The sequence below is a fragment of the Silene latifolia genome, chromosome X (genome assembly GCF_048544455.1).
Source record: "Silene latifolia isolate original U9 population chromosome X, ASM4854445v1, whole genome shotgun sequence".
NCBI lineage: Eukaryota > Viridiplantae > Streptophyta > Magnoliopsida > Caryophyllales > Caryophyllaceae > Silene > Silene latifolia.
This window is the reverse complement of record NC_133537.1, coordinates 327,654,361-327,675,192: the sequence shown is the minus strand read 5'-3', so window position 1 is coordinate 327,675,192 and position 20,832 is coordinate 327,654,361. Positions and strand designations below refer to the sequence as shown.

At 35.9% G+C, this 20,832-nt stretch overlaps 1 protein-coding gene across 1 annotated transcript; it reads left to right on the top strand.

The window, feature by feature from the left end:
- Positions 1-15,008: 15,008 nt before the first annotated feature.
- Positions 15,009-20,283, top strand: LOC141620789 (uncharacterized). Its single transcript, XM_074437568.1, has 3 exons — positions 15,009-15,078; positions 15,254-15,747; positions 17,701-20,283. Exons 1-3 carry the CDS (start codon positions 15,009-15,011, stop codon positions 20,281-20,283), a joined length of 3,147 nt encoding a protein of 1,048 aa, XP_074293669.1.
- Positions 20,284-20,832: the final 549 nt, after the last annotated feature.

Sequence of the window (20,832 nt, the reverse complement as noted above, 5' to 3'; positions counted from 1 at the left end):
GGGCTTTCGGGGTCATCAATATGGGCTAGGGGCAAACATGAAGATCGAAAAGGGTCAATGGTGAGAGATTAACCTAAGATGAAGAACCAATGTCTTGGGTATCTTAAGGGTGGCTACTAATTTTCATTAAGCATCCCTCCTCTCCTAACATACATCAAGACTCCCAAAAACTTTCGTTCTAAGGGAGAATTAAGCAATAAATGAAGAAAGGTCAAAGCTTTCACATGAGCAAATCAACAAACACCTTGAGTGCAATGAATAGGAAAGTTAAACAATTTCACCAAAGACCAAAATGTTCAAAGAATCATGCCCACAAATCCCATAAAGAATCACCCTAAACCCTAGAAGGGATCTACTCACTCATGTTAAGGGAAATTATACTAAATAGAGAAGAAAAGCAAACAACACAAGGAGAAGACATAATGAAGGTTGTAACAAAATCAAAAGACAAGGAAAATGTAAACAAATGATAAACAAGTAAAAGGAAGGAGAGAAATTATACCAACAAAAGGAAAGATGGAAGCTTGATTGATTAATAAGAAGGAAAACCCTTCAAAATCCCCAATACAAACTTCAACAAACAAGTGTAAACAATTGACTATTACTAGAACTAACTAATTCTTGCTAAATATTAATAATAATTATTGAAAGATTAGAACTTGATTAAGGAGATATTACAATAAATATGGAATGTTTTTCAGATCTAGGGTTGTGTGCAAAAGGGTTTAAGGAGGGGGGTATTTATAGGCTATCATTGGATTAAGGGAAGAAAGAATGAAAAAGCCCAACTCGTGTAAAGTGTTCCTGTGCCGGCGGGCCTCCTCTGCCGGCAGCGCGTTCTTTCAAAAACTGAGGAAAATGAAGGTTGGGCAATCCCCTGCCGGTGGGCCGGCTGCCGGCCTGCCGGCAGAGAATTTCTCTTCTTGGGATTTTCCTCCAATTCTTCATGCCAGGTGCCCTCTGCCGGCGGGCCGGCTGCCGGCTACCTGTGCCGGTAGCGCGTTGAATTAACTTTGGCCAAAAACTTCTTCAAAATTTGACTAAGTATGGTGATTGTGTTCCCTGCCGGTGGGCCGGCTGCCGGCCTGCCGGCAGAGAATACCTCTTCAGCTTGTTTCTTCCTTTTTCTCCTCGTAGCAATACCTCCTGCCGGTGGGCCGGCTGCCGGCCTGCCGGCAGAGGATTTCTTCTTCAAAAATCCTTCATCTCCCCTTTCTTCATGTAAAGGCATTAAAATGCCTTTTCTTGCCCCAATTCCTTCATACTCGACTCGGTTCCTACAAAAGGACACACAAAATGACAAGTACGGGGATCGGGCACAAATGCAAGGAAAAGCACACGAAATCGACTCGTTATGAGCCGGAATGCGTCGAAGAAAGAGGGAAATAAGGTGTAAATGATTCACTTATCAATATATCACACAACTCATCTTCTCTCTAAAACCCCAAAAAATAAAAACCCAAAAAATCCAAATAAATAAAAAACCCAAAACCCAAATAAATAAATAAAACCCAAAAAATCCAATTAAATCAAAAAACCCAAAAAATCCAATTAAATCAAAAAACCCAAATAAATCATTCATTCTTCTCTTCCTCATTCACCACCACCCACCATTATCCCACCCGACACCAACTCACCGCCCACCACCGCCACCGCACCGCCAACTTTTTTTTTTTTTTTTGCCTCGGTTTTTTTTTTTTTTTTTTTTTTTTGTTCGTTTGGTCTTTATTTTCATGTTTTGAGTTGTTTTTTCCATTCATTTTTTGTTGTTGTCTTTTATTTTGTTACTTCTCATTTTTTATTCATTTTCTCAAATCTCTTCTTGTTATACTTTTTTTTAAGATTTCGGGTTTTAAATCTTGTTATTTGGTTTATTTTAGATTTCGGGTTTGGTTGGGTTGTTGGTTTTATTATTGTTATTTGGTTTTTTGTTTTTCTTATTATGAGTTTTTTTTGTTTTTGTTATTATTTTTTTTTTTCATATTTTTCATATTTATTGTTTGATTTTTTTACTATTTACGACTAAAGTTATACATTTTATGACCAAAGTTATACAAAAATGCACCAAAGTTATACAAAAAATGGACTAAAGTTATACAAAAAATTGGACTAAAGTTATACAAAAATGAACCAGAGTTATACAAAAATGAACCAAAGTTATACAAAAATGAACCAAAGTTATACAAAAATGAACCAAAGTTATACAAGAATGGACCAAAGTTATACAAAAATGGACTAAAGTTATACAAATATGGACTAAAGTTATACAAAAAAAGACTGAAGTTAGACCTGGCAAATCGGGTTAACGGGTCGGGTTCGGATCGGGCCATTTCGGGTCGGGCTATTTCGGGTTTCTCAAATTTTCGGGTTAGCTCGGGCCGGGCTGGGTCATTTCGAATTTCGGGTCTGTTTCGGGTTTGTTGGTCGGGTCTGTTTCGGGCAAGCGGATCGGGTTATTTTGGGTCGGGTCATTTTCGGGTAAATGATTAAGAGAGAAAAAAGGCATTTCAAGTCTTTTGGGGTCAATTAGAGTTATATTTTATCGGGTCATTTTCGGGTTGAGTGGTTTCGGGTCGGACATTTCGGGTCGGGTCTGTTATGGGTCCATGAAAGCTCGGGTCATTTTCGGGTCGGGTCAGATCAATTCGGGCTTCGGGTGTCATTCGGGTGCGGCAGTTCGGGTCGATTTCGGGTCTCGGGTCAACCTTTTCGGGTCGGGTCAATCGGGTCGGATTGGTTTTGCCAGGTCTAACTGAAGTTATACAAAAATAGACCAAAGTTATACAAAAAAAGACTAAAGTTATACAAAAATTGGACTAAAGTGATACAACAATGGAGTAAAGTTATACAAAAATGAACCAAAGTTATACAAAAATGAACCAGAGTTATACAAAAATGAACCAAAGTTATACAAAAATGAACCAAAGTTATACAAAAATGGACTAAAGTTATACAAAAATGGACTAACTTTTGTATAACTCTGGTGCATTTTTGTATAACTCTGGTCCATTTTTGTATAACTTTGGTTCATTTTTTTATAACTTTGGTTAATTTTTTGTATAACTTTAGTCCAATTTTTTGTATAACTCTAGTGCATTTTTGTATAACTCTGGTCAATTTTTGTATAACTTTGGTTCATTTTTGTATAACTTTGGTTCATTTTTGTATAACTTTAGTCCAATTTTTTGTATAACTTTAGTCCATTGTTGTATGACTTTAGTCCAATTTTTGTATAACTTTGGTGCATTTTTGTATAACTCTGGTCGATTTTTGAATAACTTTGGTTCATTTTTGTATAACTTTGGTTCATTTTTGTATAACTTTGGTTCATTTTTGTATAACTTTAGTCCAATTTTTTGTATAACTTTAGCCCATTTTTGTATGACTTTAGTCCATTTTTGTATAACTTTTGTCCATTTTTGTATAACTTTAGTTCATATTTGTATAACTTTAGTCAATTTTTGTATAACTCTAGTCCTTATTTGTATAACTTTAGTCATTCATATGTATAACTTTTGTCCATTTTTGTATAACTTTAGTCCATATTTGTATAATTTTAGTCAATTTTTGTATAACTCTAGTCCTTATTTGTATAACTTTAGTCCATATTTGTATAACTTTAGTCTATTTTTGTATAACTTTAGTCCAAAATTGTAAAAAAAAGTGATGAAAGTAGAGAAAAATAAAACTAGATCTGAAAACTAATAATAAAAAAATAACCAAATAACAATAACAAAAAAAACCCATAATAACAAAAACAAAAAAAAACCCATAATAACAAAAACCCGTTCATTTAACAAAAAAACTCGTAAATCTAACAAAAATACCAAATATAAAAAAAAAACAAATAACAATAACAATAACAAAAAAAAAAAATAACAAAATCATGATTCATCAAAAAAAATTAACAATGAAAAATTTATATGTTGTGTGTATAACTTTAATGCACGCATTGTATAACTTTAATAGACAATATGTATAACTTTAGTCCAAAATTTGTGTAACTCTAATTTATACAATTTATAACTTTAGAGGTTAATACTATGAATGAGCCATGACAATAACAAATTATATACATAAATAAAAAAAAGTAAATCTGAAAGAAAAAATCAAATAACAATAACAACCAAATAACAAAAACCAAAAAACAATAACAAAACCAAATAATAATAACAACCAAATAACAAAATAAAAAAAATAACAAAAACAAAGACAAAAACAAAACAAACACAGGAAAACAACACCAATTAAAACAAAAAAAAAAAAAAATTGAAAACAAAACAAACGAAATCAACACCAATTAAAAACAAAAAAAAAAAAAAAAAAAAAAAAAAAAAAAAAAAAATTAATTGAAATGCACACACAGGAACACGACTACAAGACAAACACACCCAAAAAATAAGTGGTTCATCCAATATTGCACATATTATATTACAGTACATATTAAGGAGGCAGGAATATTAGTGGGATCTACATTAGTCAAATCACACTTTTTACACCTTTACGACTTTGTCAACTTTATATTTGTACCCTTATTGGATGGTCAACAATTCAACTTACCAGATCTACAAGATACTTGTACAAACAAAAAAAGAAAAAAAGAAGAAGAACAAGGTGGTGTCGGGTTGTTGGTGGTTGTGTGTGGCGGGTTGTTGTCGGGTGCGTGGTGGGAGGCGTTTATGGGGGGAGGATGACGGTGGTGGGCGTAGTGTGGTGGTGTAGTGGAAAGAGGTCGGGGGAGGAGGTGGGTGGTGGTTTCGGGTGAGGGGTGGTGGTGGGAGATGAGAGGTTTATTTTATTGGTTTTTTGTTTGTGTTTTGGTTTTTTTTTAGTTTGTGTTTTATTTGGGTTTTTTTGTTTTGTTTTGAGAGAATGAGAGGAAAAATGAGAGAGAAAGAAGGATGAGAGAAGTGTGAGAGAGTGAATAATGAGTGAGTGAGTTGGGAGAATTAGAATGAGGATGGAGTTATACAAATTAGGATGGAGTTGTACAAGATTAGTGAGGGAGATTAGTGAGGGAGATTTATGGCCCTCCATCAAGATGAAATCTCATCCCTCCATCCCTTCCATCCAAAGGCCCTTATAAGGACTTAGGGACTCAATGGATGTAAGGACCTTAGAATAACCACTCTCTCTCTCTCTCTCTCTCTATATATATATATATATAGTAATAAGATCATCTAAGTCCACCTCTTACATTTGAGTCCATAAGTTCCCTTTAGAGCCATTGGATGAGGAAGATGGAGGGTTGAGATTGGAAGTAAAAAAAGGAGGATTAATGAGCTAATTTACCCTTCTCTCTCTACTATACTAATTAATTAACAACATATCCTAATTAACCACTAATCTAACATATATACATTTTTCCACTCACCATTTCTCTCTCATCTCAAACAATTTCAATACTCTCATCTCTCTAAACCCAAATAAATCAAAACCTACCAAAAACCAAATAAATCAAACCTAACAAAAACCTCTTCCTCACTCACCACCACAACCCACCCGACCACCATTGCCACCACCACGGTACCCCACCATCTCCACCACTCCCGTACTCCACAACCCAACCGACCCACCCACCACAACCGACCCACGACCGCCACCCACACCCACCCACGACTACAACCCAGTAACACACCCACCGCACCACGACCCACCCCCACCCACACGACCACGACTACCTCCCCTTCGACCAGATCTGTCATTAAAATAACACCTCCCACCACCTACCCCAATGTCCACGACCACCCACCGCCTCCTCCACCCGCCGGCTGCAACAAAAACGAGATCTCCTTTGTTTACTTGGGCTCAAAAAACGAGATCTTATCATTTTTTTTTTCTTTCGTGTGTGTTTTTTAGAACGAGACTGTTGGTTTCTCGTCACAAAAACGAGATCTCCCCATCTTCTTCAGTGTTTCGTCGTTTTTTTTTTTTTTGTTTTTTTATTTTTTTAAACTTTTGTTGTGATTGTTGGCTTCTCGTCACAACTTTTTTAATGTTGGCGGTGTGTGTGCGTTAGTTTCAAATATCGTCTTGTTTTTTTTTTAAATCCCGTCTTGGGTAAATTCATTATGTTATCGTTTTTTTTAGATCTCGTTTTTATGTATAGTATTATTTTTTTCAGATTTTCTTTACAAATTTCGTATTTTTAAATGTTACTTTTATTTTAATGTTAGATCTATAATATTTTGATTTTAATATTAAATCTACTAAATATGAAATATTTTCTTTATATTTTTTTTCTTAGTTCTTATTTTTTTCTTATTTTGTGAGATATTTTTATTTTAGTTTTAGATGTACTAAATAGATCTAAGATTATTTGTTGATTTTAATCTTAGATATATTTAAAATATAGTCTTATTTTTAAGGTATTACCCTTTTTTTATTAAAATTACACTTTTTTTGGCTAGAATAACACTTTTTTCGGCTAAAATAACACTTTTTTCGGCTAAAATAACACTTTTTTCTGCTAGAATAACACTTTTTTCGACTAAAATTACACTTTTTCTGCTAAAATAACACTTTTTTGTTGTTGTTAGAATTACACCTTTTTCTGTTAAAATCACACTTTTCTCCATTAAAATTACAATTTTTTCTGTTAAAATTATACTTTTTTTGGCTAGAATAACACTTTTTTCGGCTAAAATTACACTTTTTGTTGTTAGAATTACACTTTTTTCTGTTAAGATTACACTTTCTTTTGCTAGAATAACACTTTTTTCGGCTAAAATTACACTTTTTGTTGTTAGAATTACACTTTTTTCTGTTAAAATTACACTTTCTTTTGCTAGAATAACACTTTTTGTTGTTAGAATTACACTTTTTGTTGTTAGAATTACACTTTTTGTTGTTAGAATTACAATTTTTGTTGTTAGAATTACACTTACCTCTATTGGACTAATGTTACACTCTCAATGGACTTGGTTATATTCTCATTGGACTAATGTTACATTCTCAATGGACTAAAATTACATTCTCGATGGATCAAATTACACTTTTCCGACTAAAATTATACTTTTCTCAACTAAAATTACATTCTCCTCGACTAAAAATAACAATCTCATTGAATTTGAAATTACACTTACCTGGACTAAAATAACACTTTTTGTCATTAAAATAACACTTGTAAAATGCTAAATTACAATGACTTGTGATAAAATGACAAAAATTCAAAATATTATTTGTTAAAATCACTCGGAAAAGATTGAAGTTAAACTTGTAAAACGTTAAATTCTCGAAAATATTCCTTAAAATTACACTTTTTGCTGTTAGAATTACACTCGTAAAATCCTAAAATGTCGAAAACTTGTCTCGAAAAAAAAAACGAAAAAAATCGAAACAGGAAAAATGTTAACAAAATTTTCATAAACTTTGAAGTATAAGACAAAATATGGTGTTAATTGTGTATGATAATGAATTAGTGAATGTATTATTAAAACTAGAGAGAGAAGTGAATTAATTAGTGTTAAGTGTTTTTTTTGCTTTCAATCTCAACCTTCCACCATGTATGACTTACTTTTCAGAGTCCTTGAGGGAACAACTTCTTGAAAAAAAAAAAAAAAAAAAAAAAAAAACTTCTTGGATCGTCTATATCCACTGAAAAGAACTCCCTTTCATAATGCATCCATTGACCTGGAAAGTTACAAAATCATATACTCCGTACTTGTTAGTCATTACTAGAATACAACTTCCTGGAAAGTTACAAAATCATATACTCCGTACCGTTTACTGGCCCCCATCATTATGGACTTGGGATTACGAATACACAAGTTGGTGCTAGTTGGGTCCGCCCTGGCACAAGTAGTCATAATCTCTGTATACATCACACTGAAAGACCAAGACTTCATCTACCACATTCATAGAATCACATACCAAGACTTCCCGGCACTTCGTAAGATCATGTTACATAAATTATAAACCAAGATCACTCAAAAATAACCCAGTAAATTGTCGACTGGAGGGCGGACGTTACATGAATCAGAACCGCTGTAAATTATGTGCCAGCAGTGGCGACTGGCAAATACTCATATGTATCACAATTTACGTGTTCACCCAAATAAATGAACCGACAATAAATACCAAGCAATTCTCTTTGTTGGTCCAAGTTGTGGTGTACCTTAGTAGGTACCCCCAACAGACCAAGCATTAATGATTAAATAACATTCAGTAAGACTAGACCTCAATCAACGGTTTATGATTACTCCACTATATCTCAGGAAACTTGATTCTCAACAATTAGCTACTTTGATCACTTTAAACCACCAAAAATGAGACAATATATTCACATTAATACCTGGTATCAGTTGATCACCGCTTTCCTAATACTGTCTTGCCACTTATCATGCCAGTCCGCCTTTGGGAACAGCGATCCCAGTAGTGTTAAGTGCTTTCACGAAGAAAGGAAAGCCCTGCTGCAGTTCAAAGATGGTATCACGCAAGATTGTGGGCATCTCGCTTCTTGGAAGGAGGATACTGATTGCTGTCAGTGGCATGGAGTCCGTTGCAGTAACTATACAGGTCATGTTACTATGCTCCGCCTTCAAGGTTCTGATTATAATAATTGTATACAAGGTAAAGTGAGTCCCTCCCTTCGCCAGTTAAAGCATTTGAGACATTTGGACCTCGGCTTCAATAATTTAATTCCGCCTATTCTTAGTTTCCTAGGTTCACTTACAAACCTAGAGTATCTTAATTTAGAATATGCCTTTGATATTTCTTCTCAGGGGCAAAATTTGAAATGGCTTCCGCGTCTACGCTTGTTGAGGTACCTTGACTTGAGTGGTACTGATCTCAGTGCAACCGAAAACGCGTTTCACATTCTAAGCAAGCTACCTTTCTTAGAAGTACTTCATATGGATGAGTGTCAACTTCCTGTAAACATTCCATCATCACTAGCACACATAAACTCCTCATCAAACCTTCGTGTTATTAGCCTTTCCCAAAATGGTTTTAATGACAGTTCAATATTTCAGTGGTTATTCAACTTGCCAGGAATTACTACTCAGCTTGTATATCTTGATCTTTCAGAGAACGAACTCAAAGGTCCCATTCCAAATGATTTCGGGAATCTACACCATCTTTCACATCTTGACCTTTCTTATAATCAACTAGAAGGTCCCTTTCCAATTATGTTTAATAACCTACATCATCTTTCGTATCTTGAGCTCTCTAATAATAATCTAGAAGGCCACATAGCGATTGAGTGTGAAAGTATGGACTCCCTTTCATACCTGTCTCTTTCATATAATAATTTTACCGATGAGCTAATAAATGTCATCCAAACTTTATCTAGCTGTGAAAATGCAACACTTTCAACACTGGATTTGAGTCAGAATCACTTCTGGGGTACCATTCCTGACAGTATTAGCTCATTGACTATGCTGACAAAACTATACCTTGCTGGTAACCACCTAATCGGCAAGATTACTCCAGCAATAGGACAACTTGCTATGCTTGAGAAATTGGATATTTCTTCCAACTCTTTGGAAGATACTCTTACTCATGCTCACTTTTTAAACCTTGTAAGATTGCGCGTGTTACTTTTATCAGATAACCCAAGATTGGTGATAGACATTGATGCGAGTTGGGTTCCTCCGTTTCAGCTAGATATTATCAGTTTGAGATCCTGCAAGTTAGGCCCTTCTTTTCCGAATTGGCTTTATTTGCAAACCAATTTCTCATACCTTGATGTATCCAATGCTGAAATGTCAGGCATCATTCATGTTTCTTTCTGGAACTCGTTGCCATTCAAACTGCAGTACTTGAATATGTCTCATAACCAGTTTTCTGGGTTGATCCCTTTTTTCCCAAATACGGATTACTCGCCTGAAGTAGACTTGAGTTCAAATCTTTTCGAGGGTGCTATACCATCAGGGTTCACAAGTGCTTCCACATTATACCTTAATGACAACAGGTTCTCTGACTCCTCATATATCTTATGTCCTAAAACCCCAATCAGTTTATCAGACGTTGTCCTGTCAAACAACAAGTTGTACGGGAAGCTTCCAGATTGTTGGATGAACTTTGATTTAATCAGTCTACACCTGGAAAACAACAGATTTTATGGAAGTATACCGAAATCCATTGGTACCATGAAGAACCTTGAGTACTTACACCTACATAACAATAGCTTTTCAGGACCGATTCCGTCTTCATTGGAGAATTGCACATCCCTTACTATTCTGAATCTAGGGTACAATTCATTTACTGGAAACATACCTCCGTGGATAGGTAATCTTGAAATGCTAGGCATTCTCATCCTAAGAAAAAACAATTTCCTTGGAGAGATACCTGCAAGTTTGTGCCAACTCTCAAATCTTCAAATATTAGACATTGCCATGAATCACATCTCAGGAGTGATTCCAAGATCCATAAGTAATTTGACGGCAATGACGGGCAATACAGATATGTCCATGGAAATTGCCATGGATTTTGCCATGGATTTTGGTCAACTTTCTTCTGGTCTTGGTCAACTTTCTTCTGGTCTTGGTCGTGCAGATATGTCCATGGAAATTGAAACTGCAACTGTTACATGGAAAAGGGAAGAACAGACATTCAAAGATTCAGTGAGATTTGTTAAATCCATAGATTTTTCCTTTAATGAGTTGAATGGAGAAATCCCAGATGGAATTTATAATCTCACAGGACTGGTATCCCTAGACTTGTCAAACAACAATATGAGTGGAAGCATTTCGGCAGAAATTGGTCAGCTGACAGCTTTAGAGCTTCTCGATTTATCAGGAAACCATCTATCAGGAACAATTCCTGATAGTCTTGCTCAACTAAGCTCTCTAGCAATCTTGGGTTTATCAAACAACAATCTCTCTGGAAAAATCCCAATTGGCACTCAGTTGCAGAGCTTTGATGCTAACTCATATACCGGAAACCCTGGACTTTGTGGTGCTCCACTTCTGAAGTGTCCTGGAGATCAAGCAGAACTCAATGCACCAAACGGAAATAACAGTTCTACTGTCCAAGAAAAGCATGAGGACTATAACTCGTTCCTCCTAGGGTTGTACATAAGTGTGGTGCTTGGATTTATCATAGGATTTTGGGGAGTTTGTGGAACTTTGGTTATCAAAAGATCTTGGAGACATGCTTGGTTCCGGCTCATTCAAGACACTCATGATAGGTTTTATGAGACGGCTCTAGGTATCATACCCCAGGCTTGGAAGAAACCTCGACGCTGATAGGTATTTTGCCATCATCAGTAAAGGGTTTTGTCATTAGTCATTATTATATACATGTGAGGTTAACTAAAATAAATGTGTATCAGGTAAATTGCTACCCAATTACTTTTAATTTTCACTTTGTCCAAAATTGATCATTGACTCTGTATCAGGTATATGTGTACCCAATTGTATCAGGTATATCGCTACCTGCTGCATGTCCAGAATGTTACCTGGCGGGTGCCATTAGTCTCCACAAATAAAACATACACAGTACTCCGTGTTGCTCGATCAGACCCTTCTGTTTTACTCCGTATTAAGTACACTGGGATACTGCATAAACACTTCACAAACACCCATGGCAGGCAAAATCCAGTCCTGCTAGGTAGAGCTACGGAGTAACCAGGGAAACTGTCAGCTGCAAAACAGTAATCACTTCAAGATGAGCTCTCGTCTTCACTAAAACTAATCTTAATATACCGTCTCACAATGTCAATCCAAACTTGATCAGATACAAAATAACAAACTATGTGTGCCACATTGGTCATCACTCGCTGTGTATTTATGTACCATGCTTTACCATAGCTACTCAGGATTATCCAGACATAAATAAAAAAAGGCAGGTGGACTGGCATACCGGCGATTCAATGTTATTATCAGCATATACACGACCAGGCCTTTGGATCAATATGAATGTTAGTTTAGAGTAATACAATAGACTGATGTAACTTGATTAATCCTTAACCTATGTGAGCTTAATTTTTGGCACACAGAGTAGAGAAATAAATTAGGTAAAGTGGCCTACAAGTGAGGCAAACCTATAAATAAATTTCGGGTAGAGAATTTTCCTCATGTTGTTTTATTATGTTAAGGCGTCATATTTAAGAATTTTTGGGCAGCAAAAATCGATAATCTTAACCACTTTTCGAAAGTTTAGGGTAGCGAGTGCTGCCCCTTACTACTAGCTACGTTCCCCCCTGCCTACAACCTACGTTCCTGAAACTCATTCAGAAATATTTGACACGTATACACTCCCGAGTACTGGACTCGACTATATTATGAGAAAAAAGTGTCGAGTACGGGGCGAAGTAACAGCGTACAACAATAATTTATTTTCAGTACAGACACCTCAAAAAACCACCATTTTTCAATTAAACAAAATATCATAAACCGCAACAACATTAACAACATAGAAATTCAAAATATTTGGATGGACTTAATTGAATTAGTGATAATTATCTTTAGATATGAGATCATTATTATGTAAGTATTTACCTCATTCCGGAAATCCAGACCAATGGCGACAAATCCGACCCGAGTCCTGTAGGTCCTCCCTATTGTTCGGAAACAACTTAAAAAGGCCCGGTTTGATCATAAAGATCAATTGCTTCCCAACCTTAACACTGCAGCATGAATCTGCAAACCAACCCACAAATTCTCCGAAGCAGAACACGCTTTCAAAACACACGGGTACGTGTAATGATCAGGTCTAGCATAACAACCAAACATGCCTTTAAAAACCCATAAAGCATCTTGGTAATGCTTGTGGGTGACATAGCTCCTGATCATAACATTGAAAAAGAACACATTTCAGTGCGGACTTTCGTCGAACAGTTGATGGGCAATACCCAATTCACCACAAGCAGCGTATGCCCTGATTAACTTAAGCCCAATTGATAAATTTTTGCGAAGATATAGATCATTGATGATATGGGCATGGAGTTTTCTACAGGTTTTAGCACCTGGGTATGAGTTTTAAAGTTTGTTACAGGAATCTTCAGTTACAATTACATTTTGGCGGGAAAGTTTAGGGGTTCGTTGAATACGTTGATTAGTAAGGTAGGTGTGAAGTTGCTGAAAGGCCAGATACATAGTATGATTAGTAATTTTGTCGTATGAATAAGGTTAGGCCCTGTTCTTTTGGACTGAAACGAACCTGATCTGAATTGAACTTATAGGATTTGAACTGATCTGAATTTATAGGATCTGAACTGAACTGAACTTATAGGATCTGAACTGAACTTATAGATCTGAACTGAATTGAACTTATAGGATCTGAACTGAACTGAACTGAACTTATAAGATCTGAACCAAACTTATAAGATCTGAACTTTTATAAACTGAACTTATATGAGTCGAATTTAAATTAACTTTGTTTTATTTTATTTTATTTAACTTAACTATGATTATTATTATTATTATTTTCCTTATTATAAACTGGAATTTGTATTAAAAATAATCAAATATTTTACAAGAAATTAGTGGGCAGCCGAGATACAATCTGCGCTCCCACTCCCTTAGTGATAACAAAGCTAAGTCTAGTAAAATGTAAGCGGCCGCGCGAGCTCCTGCATCCTGAGAAATAGAGAATTTTTGGATCCGCTTAAGCAAAGCCACAACATCCGTATCCAGCTCTCCCAGCGAAGAAAAAAAAAATTATTACGATATAATATTACTATCATTATTAATGTAATATTATTACTTGCCAAGAGAGAACATTGATAAAGAAATTATAGTCTAAAACACAAGGTAAAATAATAACATTTTTCCGCTTTATATACATTGGTTTGTTCATACATTATACTACAATTACATTACGATAACAAATAAATCACATATTGTATCTTTTTATTTAATCATTTATTTCCATATTATCATAATTCTCACCACTTTCATCTTCACCATCACTCTCAACAACAGATCCATCGCCTCGCCAAAAGTTTTTGACTATGTTGTTTCGTACCTAATACATGGCCATATTCCGCTTTTTATCAAACATGCTCGAATCTACTGTGACGCTGAAATTATTAATGAGAGGAGTGTTTTTTTTAAATAATAATGTATGTATCGAATAATTAATGTCAAATGTTTTTGTATCGGTCTTTAAAAATAATACTTTGTATATAGATTTTCTGAACTAAATTTATAGGATCTGAATTTTTCTGAACTGAACTTATAGGATCTCGAACAAACCAACTTATAGGATCCGAATCGAACTTATTGGATCTCGAATCGAATCAATTTATAGAAGGCTAACCGAATCAACTTATAGGATCTCGAATCAACTTATTAGATCTCGAATCGAATCGAATCAACTTATAGGATCTGAAGTGAACTGAAATTAAGTGACTTTAAGTCCAAAAGAACAGGACCTTAGTAGTTGTATTCATAGTATGATTTGTAATTTATTTAGTCTATAATCAATCTGTTGTTAAAACCGCTAATTTATGGATCTAATATATATATATATATATATATATATATATATATATATATATATATATATATATATATATATTTTATCAGGAGTATCCTCTACCGATAGCTGGGATAATCTATTTTGAGGTACTGAAGATAATTTAATGGGTTGACTCCTTCCAAATTTGAATTTTTCATTCGCAAGAATTAGGAATCAAACTCATGTTTAAGAGATAAGAGTCATTACCAGTCAGACCAACCAACTTTGTTATTTATGTATCTAATATATCACATGCAAAACGCAACATGGTTTTTTTCATTTAACTCTAGCAAGGTATAGGTTTAGAGAGAATAATTATATTGTTACTTATAATATTTTGATGGTAATAAGAAAGTAATATTACTACTAGGATTAGGATACTTAGATATTTAACAATTTTGTGTCTCCTACTTTAACCAAAGGTAGGAGTTTAACGTACTATATATAAATCACGAATCTGTGTATTTTTAACATTATTATCATACAACAATCAATGATACAATTATCATCTCTCTTATATTTTTTCGACATAATAGCCAAGCCGGAGAGGACAGTTATCTTTTGTTTAGTAAGTTCTCTTGTTGTCTATAATTTCCATCAATATGTCAGGGGATGGCAATGGAGATAAGAAGAAAAAGATTCCGATTGAGGAAGTCTTTGAGCAACTGAAATGTACGCGAGAGGGTCTTAACCTCCGATGAGGCAGCCCACTGACTAGAATTATTTGGACCCAATAAATTAGAAGCGGAAAAGGAAAACATATTTCTGAAAATTTTGTGTTTTATCTGGTATAACCCATTGTCATGGATCATTCCGATAATTGCAATTGCTCTTGTAAATAATGGAGGCGGAAATCCTAGAGACTGGTATGACTTTGTTGTTTTGGTCGCGTGCTTGGCTGTTAGTATTAACTATACAACCAATTATACTGAAAACAGGGCTATTGTCGGTCCCAAGTGTAAGTTATTGAGGGATAAGCAATGGAAAGAGTCGGAAGCTGGCGTATTGGTACCGGGAGACATTATCAACATTAAATCCGGAGATATAGTCCTTGCTGATGCACTTCTTTTTGAAGGCGATCCTATAGTGGTTGACGAATCTCTCCTGACCGGAGACTGTCTCCCTCTGACAATGGGTCCTGGAGACGGAGTTTACTCTGGTTCAACATGCAAAAGAGGTGATATTGAAGCTGTTGTTACCGCTACTGGTGTCAACACCTTCTTCGGAACTGGAGCTCATCACCTTATCGATAGCACAAACAATGTTGGTCGCTTCTACGAGGTTGTTACAGACATTCGTAACATCTGTATTTTCAGCATTGCAGGCTGTATGATGTTATGGGTATGGAAATTCTGGTGATGTACCCAATTTTGTACCGTCCATACAAGAGTGGAATCAACAATCTAATGCTAAATTGATTTGCAGAAGTTTTTGTCCATGTAATTATAATATGTCTGTTACGCATTCGATTTCTTCGATCTATACCAGTGTAGGCACGAAAATTTTGTATAAGTGCTACGTTGGAAAACAAAAGTCAAAATGTTGACCTGTCAAATAAAATGTAAACTAATATAGTTAATTTGGACAAAATTTAATTAAATCAGTCCAATTTGGTTATTTTAGTCGGTCTAATTTTCTAAAGTGATAAAATCCGACAAAACGGGTCAAACTCACTAAATGGGTCATATCTATGCAAATGGGCCGAAGTGACTACCAAGTCCGTTACAAAAATGCCAAGACTACCAAGCCCTTCATTTTTTTTTTAAATACAAGCACTAGCCCTTCATTTTGAGACTAATCCGGAAATCAAAAGGAAAACCACAGTACTCTTCGATCCAAGCTCCCTCTCTCTCTAAAAAAAAACCCTCTCTAAAAACCTAGCCTCCATTATTATTCGGGGGCTTCCATCGATTATCCATCGATGGTAAGCCCCACAAAAGCTTTCTTAAACAACTAATATTATGCAGATCTATCTTATTTTCAATAATAGTCTCCCTTTTGGTGAGATCTGTTGTTCCGTCCCTTCTTTCGGGGTTTTTCCATTTTTTCGTGGGATTGTTATCAATATAATAAGTTTTAATCGACGGGAGATTATCGATTTGTTTCGTGGATGAATACATCAAGACGGCTTTCTGTTGTTTCCCTCCATCAAGAAGGATGCAAAGACATCGATTATTCATAGATTCAAGAAATTTATGATTTTGGAGCGCGGCCATTACCAGATATTTAGATAGTTATTTTGAATGTATTTTTTACGTTAAAGCAATCTTGATTTTTTTTTTTGTTATTTGTTATCTTCATCAGAACTTTTTTGATTATTAATGAGATGACAATTTCAAAAAAAAAAAAAAAATATCAAGGGTCCATCGCCGTCAGTTGAAGAGAAATCAAGACTTCATTTACCATGTCAATAGAAGCCACGACCAGTGATCGACACTTTGTAAGAACATGTTACATGAATCATACACCAAGAACAATACATTACCTAGTATCTCAAGGGCTCCCATATATTGCGGACCGGAGGGCGGATGTTACATGAAATCAAACCCCTGTAAATTATGTATGCACCAAGCAGTGGCGATTGGCAAATACTCATATGTATCACCATTTACATGGTCACCCAAATAAATGGATCGACAATAAATACAAACCAACTCTCTTTGTTGGTCCAACTTGTGGTGTACACTAATGATTACTCACATTCAACAATGGCGAGCCTCATCAACCAAATAATCAAGACTTGTAATGGTTGAAAAGTCATGAACATGATGTTTACCTGTAAATTTCATGTGAACAAGAGTACCTCAATCAAGTCAAACTTTGAAACATAATCACTTTAAGAAGCAAATTAAGTAGCTACTACTTCGGTCACTTTAAACCACCAAAAATGACTCGATATTTTCACATGAATTCCAGGTATCAGTTGATCACCATTGTCCTACCGTGGCTTATACTGTCTGGCCACTTATGCCACCCTGCCCTCGGGAATAACAATAACAGTAGTGTTAAGTGCTTTGCCGAAGAGAGGAAAGCCCTGCTACAGTTCAAAGATGGCATCACAAAAGATTATTGTGGGCTGATCTCTGCTTGGAGGAGCGATAGTGATTGCTGTACGTGGCCTGGAGTCCATTGCAGTAACTATACAGGTCATGTTACTATGCTCAACCTTCAAGGTTCTGATTTTAATAATCCTTGTATAGAAGGTATATTGAGTCCTTCCCTTCGCGTGTTAAAAAATTTGAGACATTTGGACCTAGGCTTCAATTATCTGGAAATGATTCTTACTCTTCTCAGGGGCAAAATTTGAACTGGCTTTCGCGTCTAAGCTTGTTGAGGTACCTTGACTTGAGTGGTACTGATCTTAGTTCAACCAAAAACTGGATTAAGATCATAAGCGAACTACCTTTCTTAGGAGTTCTTCATATGGATGAGTGTCAACTTCCTGTAAACATTCCATCATCATCTCCACACATAAACTCCTCCTCAAACCTTCATGCTGTTAGCCTTTCTGGAAACGATTTATTTAACAGTTCGATATTTCAGTGGTTGTTCAACTTGCCAGGAATTACTACTCAGCTTCTATATCTTGATCTTTCAGGGAACGAACTCAAAGGTCCCATTCCAAATGATTTCGGTAATGTACACCATCTTTCACATCTAGACCTTTCTAATAATCAACTAGACGGTCATGTTCCCAGTTATTTCGGTAATCTACACCATCTTTTATATCTAGACCTTTCAAATAATAAACTAGACGGTCCCGTTCCAATTGGTTTCGGTCACCTACATCATCTTTCGCATCTTGACCTCTCAAATAATTATCTAGATGGCCACATACCAATTGAGTTTGAAAGTATGGACTCCCTTTCATACCTTTCTCTATCCAATAATAATCTTCAAGGGAGTTTTAAAATCTTTAGTAGATTATGCAACTTCCAACAACTCGATTTGGGGGCTAATAACTTCACCGATGAGATAACCAATGTTATCCGAGCTTTATCTAAATGTGAAAACACAACACTTTTAACACTGGATTTGAGTCAGAATCACTTCTGGGGTGCAATTCCTGACAGTATCAACTCATTGAGTATGGTGACGGAACTAGACCTTGGCGGTAACCAGCTAATCGGCAAGATTAGTAAAGGTATTGGACAACTTACTATGCTAGAGAAATTGGATCTTTCTTCCAACACTTTTGAAGATACTCTTACTCATACTCACTTTTTAAACCTTTCAAGATTGCGCGAATTGAATTTATCCGATAACCCAAGATTGGTGATAGATATTGATGCGAGTTGGGTTCCTCCATTTCAGCTAGATATCATCGATTTGAGATCCTGCAAGTTAGGCCCTTATTTTCCGAATTGGCTTTATATGCAGACCAATTTCTCATACCTTGATGTATCCAATGCTCAAATGTCAGACATCATTCATGTTTCTTTCTGGAACTCATTGCCATTCAAACTGCGGTACTTGAATATGTCTTGTAACCAGTTTTATGGGTCGATCCATTTTTTTCCAAATACTACTACATACGTCTTGCCTGAAGTAGACTTGAGTTCAAATCTTTTTGAGGGTGCTATACCATCAGGGTTCTCAAGGGCTCTCACATTATACCTTAACGACAACAGGTTCTCTGACTCCTCTTATATCTTTTGTTCCAAAACTCCAAATAATTTAATAGAGGTTGACCTGTCAAACAACTTGTTGTCTGGAAAGCTTTCAGACTGTTGGATGAACTTTGATCAACTACTCAGTCTACACCTGGAAAACAATAGATTTTCAGGTAGTGTACCGAAATCCATTGGTACCATGAACAAGCTTCAGTACTTACACCTACATAACAATAGCTTTTCCGGACCGATCCCGGCTTCATTGGAGAATTGCACATCCCTTGTTATTCTGAGTCTAGGGTTCAATTCATTTACTGGAAACATACCACAGTGGATAGGTGATGTTCAGTTTCTAGGTGCTCTCATCCTACGAAGAAACAACTTTCATGGAGAGATACCTGCAAGCTTGTGCCAACTCTCAAATCTTCAAATATTAGACTTTGCTATGAATCACATCTCAGGAGTGATTCCATGGTGTATAAGTAATGTGACGGCAATGACGACAAATACAAGTAACGGGCTATTTTTTGCTCAAGTTTCTACTGGTCTTGGTCGTCTGAATTTAAATGAAGATGAAACTGCAATTGTTACATGGAAAAGGGAAGAACAGAAGTTCAAAGATTCATTGAGTTATGTAGATTCATTGAGATTAGTTAAATCCGTTGATTTTTCCTATAATGAGTTGAGTGGAGAAATCCCAGATGGAATTTTTAATCTCACGGGACTGGTATCCCTAGACTTGTCAAACAACAATATGAGTGGAAGCATTTCGGCAGAAATTGGTCAGCTGACAGCTTTAGAGCTTCTTGATTTATCAGGCAACCATCTAACAGGAAACATTCCTGGTAGTCTAGCTCAATTAACTTCTTTAGCAATCTTGGATTTATCGAACAACAATCTCTCGGGAAAAATCCCAATTGGCAATCAGTTGCAGACCTTAGATGCTTCATCATATACGGGAAACCCAGGACTTTGTGGTTTCCCACTTCTGAAGTGTCCTGGAGATCAAGCAGAATTCAATGCACCCATCGGAAATAACAGTTCTAGTGTCCAACATAAGCAGGAGAACTATGACTTGTTCCTGGGGTTGTACATAAGTGTTGTGCTTGGATTTATCATAGCATTTTGGGGAGTTTGTGGGACTTTGGTTATTAAAAGATCTCGGAGACATGCTTGGTTCCGGCTCATTCAAGACACTCATGATAGGTTTTATGAGGTCGCTCTAGGTATCATACCCCAGGCTTGGAAGAAACCTCGACGCTGATGGGTATTTTGCCATGATCAGTAGAGGGTTTTGTCATTAGTCGTTATTATATACATGTGAGATTAGCTAAAATAAATCTGTATCAGGTATATTGCTACCCAATTACCTTTAATTTTCACTTCTGAGTCCGAATTTGATCACTGGCAATTACCAAGATTGACAAACATGAGAGCGTAAGTCTAGAAGTGAGCATCTTTGGTCAGTACTCAGTAGCTCAACAGAATCCTAGTTTCACCAATTGACTGCCTAAGTGGTTCATCATATCCCATCTTTTGCTTGATTATCTCCGTCTCAGTCTTATCTCGTCTGTTTGTACCAATACATAAGGCTAATAGGTTAATCTGGATCCATGGCACGATATCACTCTACCGCCTGTCTATAACAAATGTGCGTTAATTTTAGGTCCTTTCCCCCAAACTCAAAATAGTAATCTTACTGGTCAATAGATAGCTAGCTAGCTGTTGCAAGGCCAGAATGTTACCTGGCGGATGCCAGAAGTCTCCACAAACAAAACATACGCTGTATGGCTACCTCATTCCGGAGATCAAG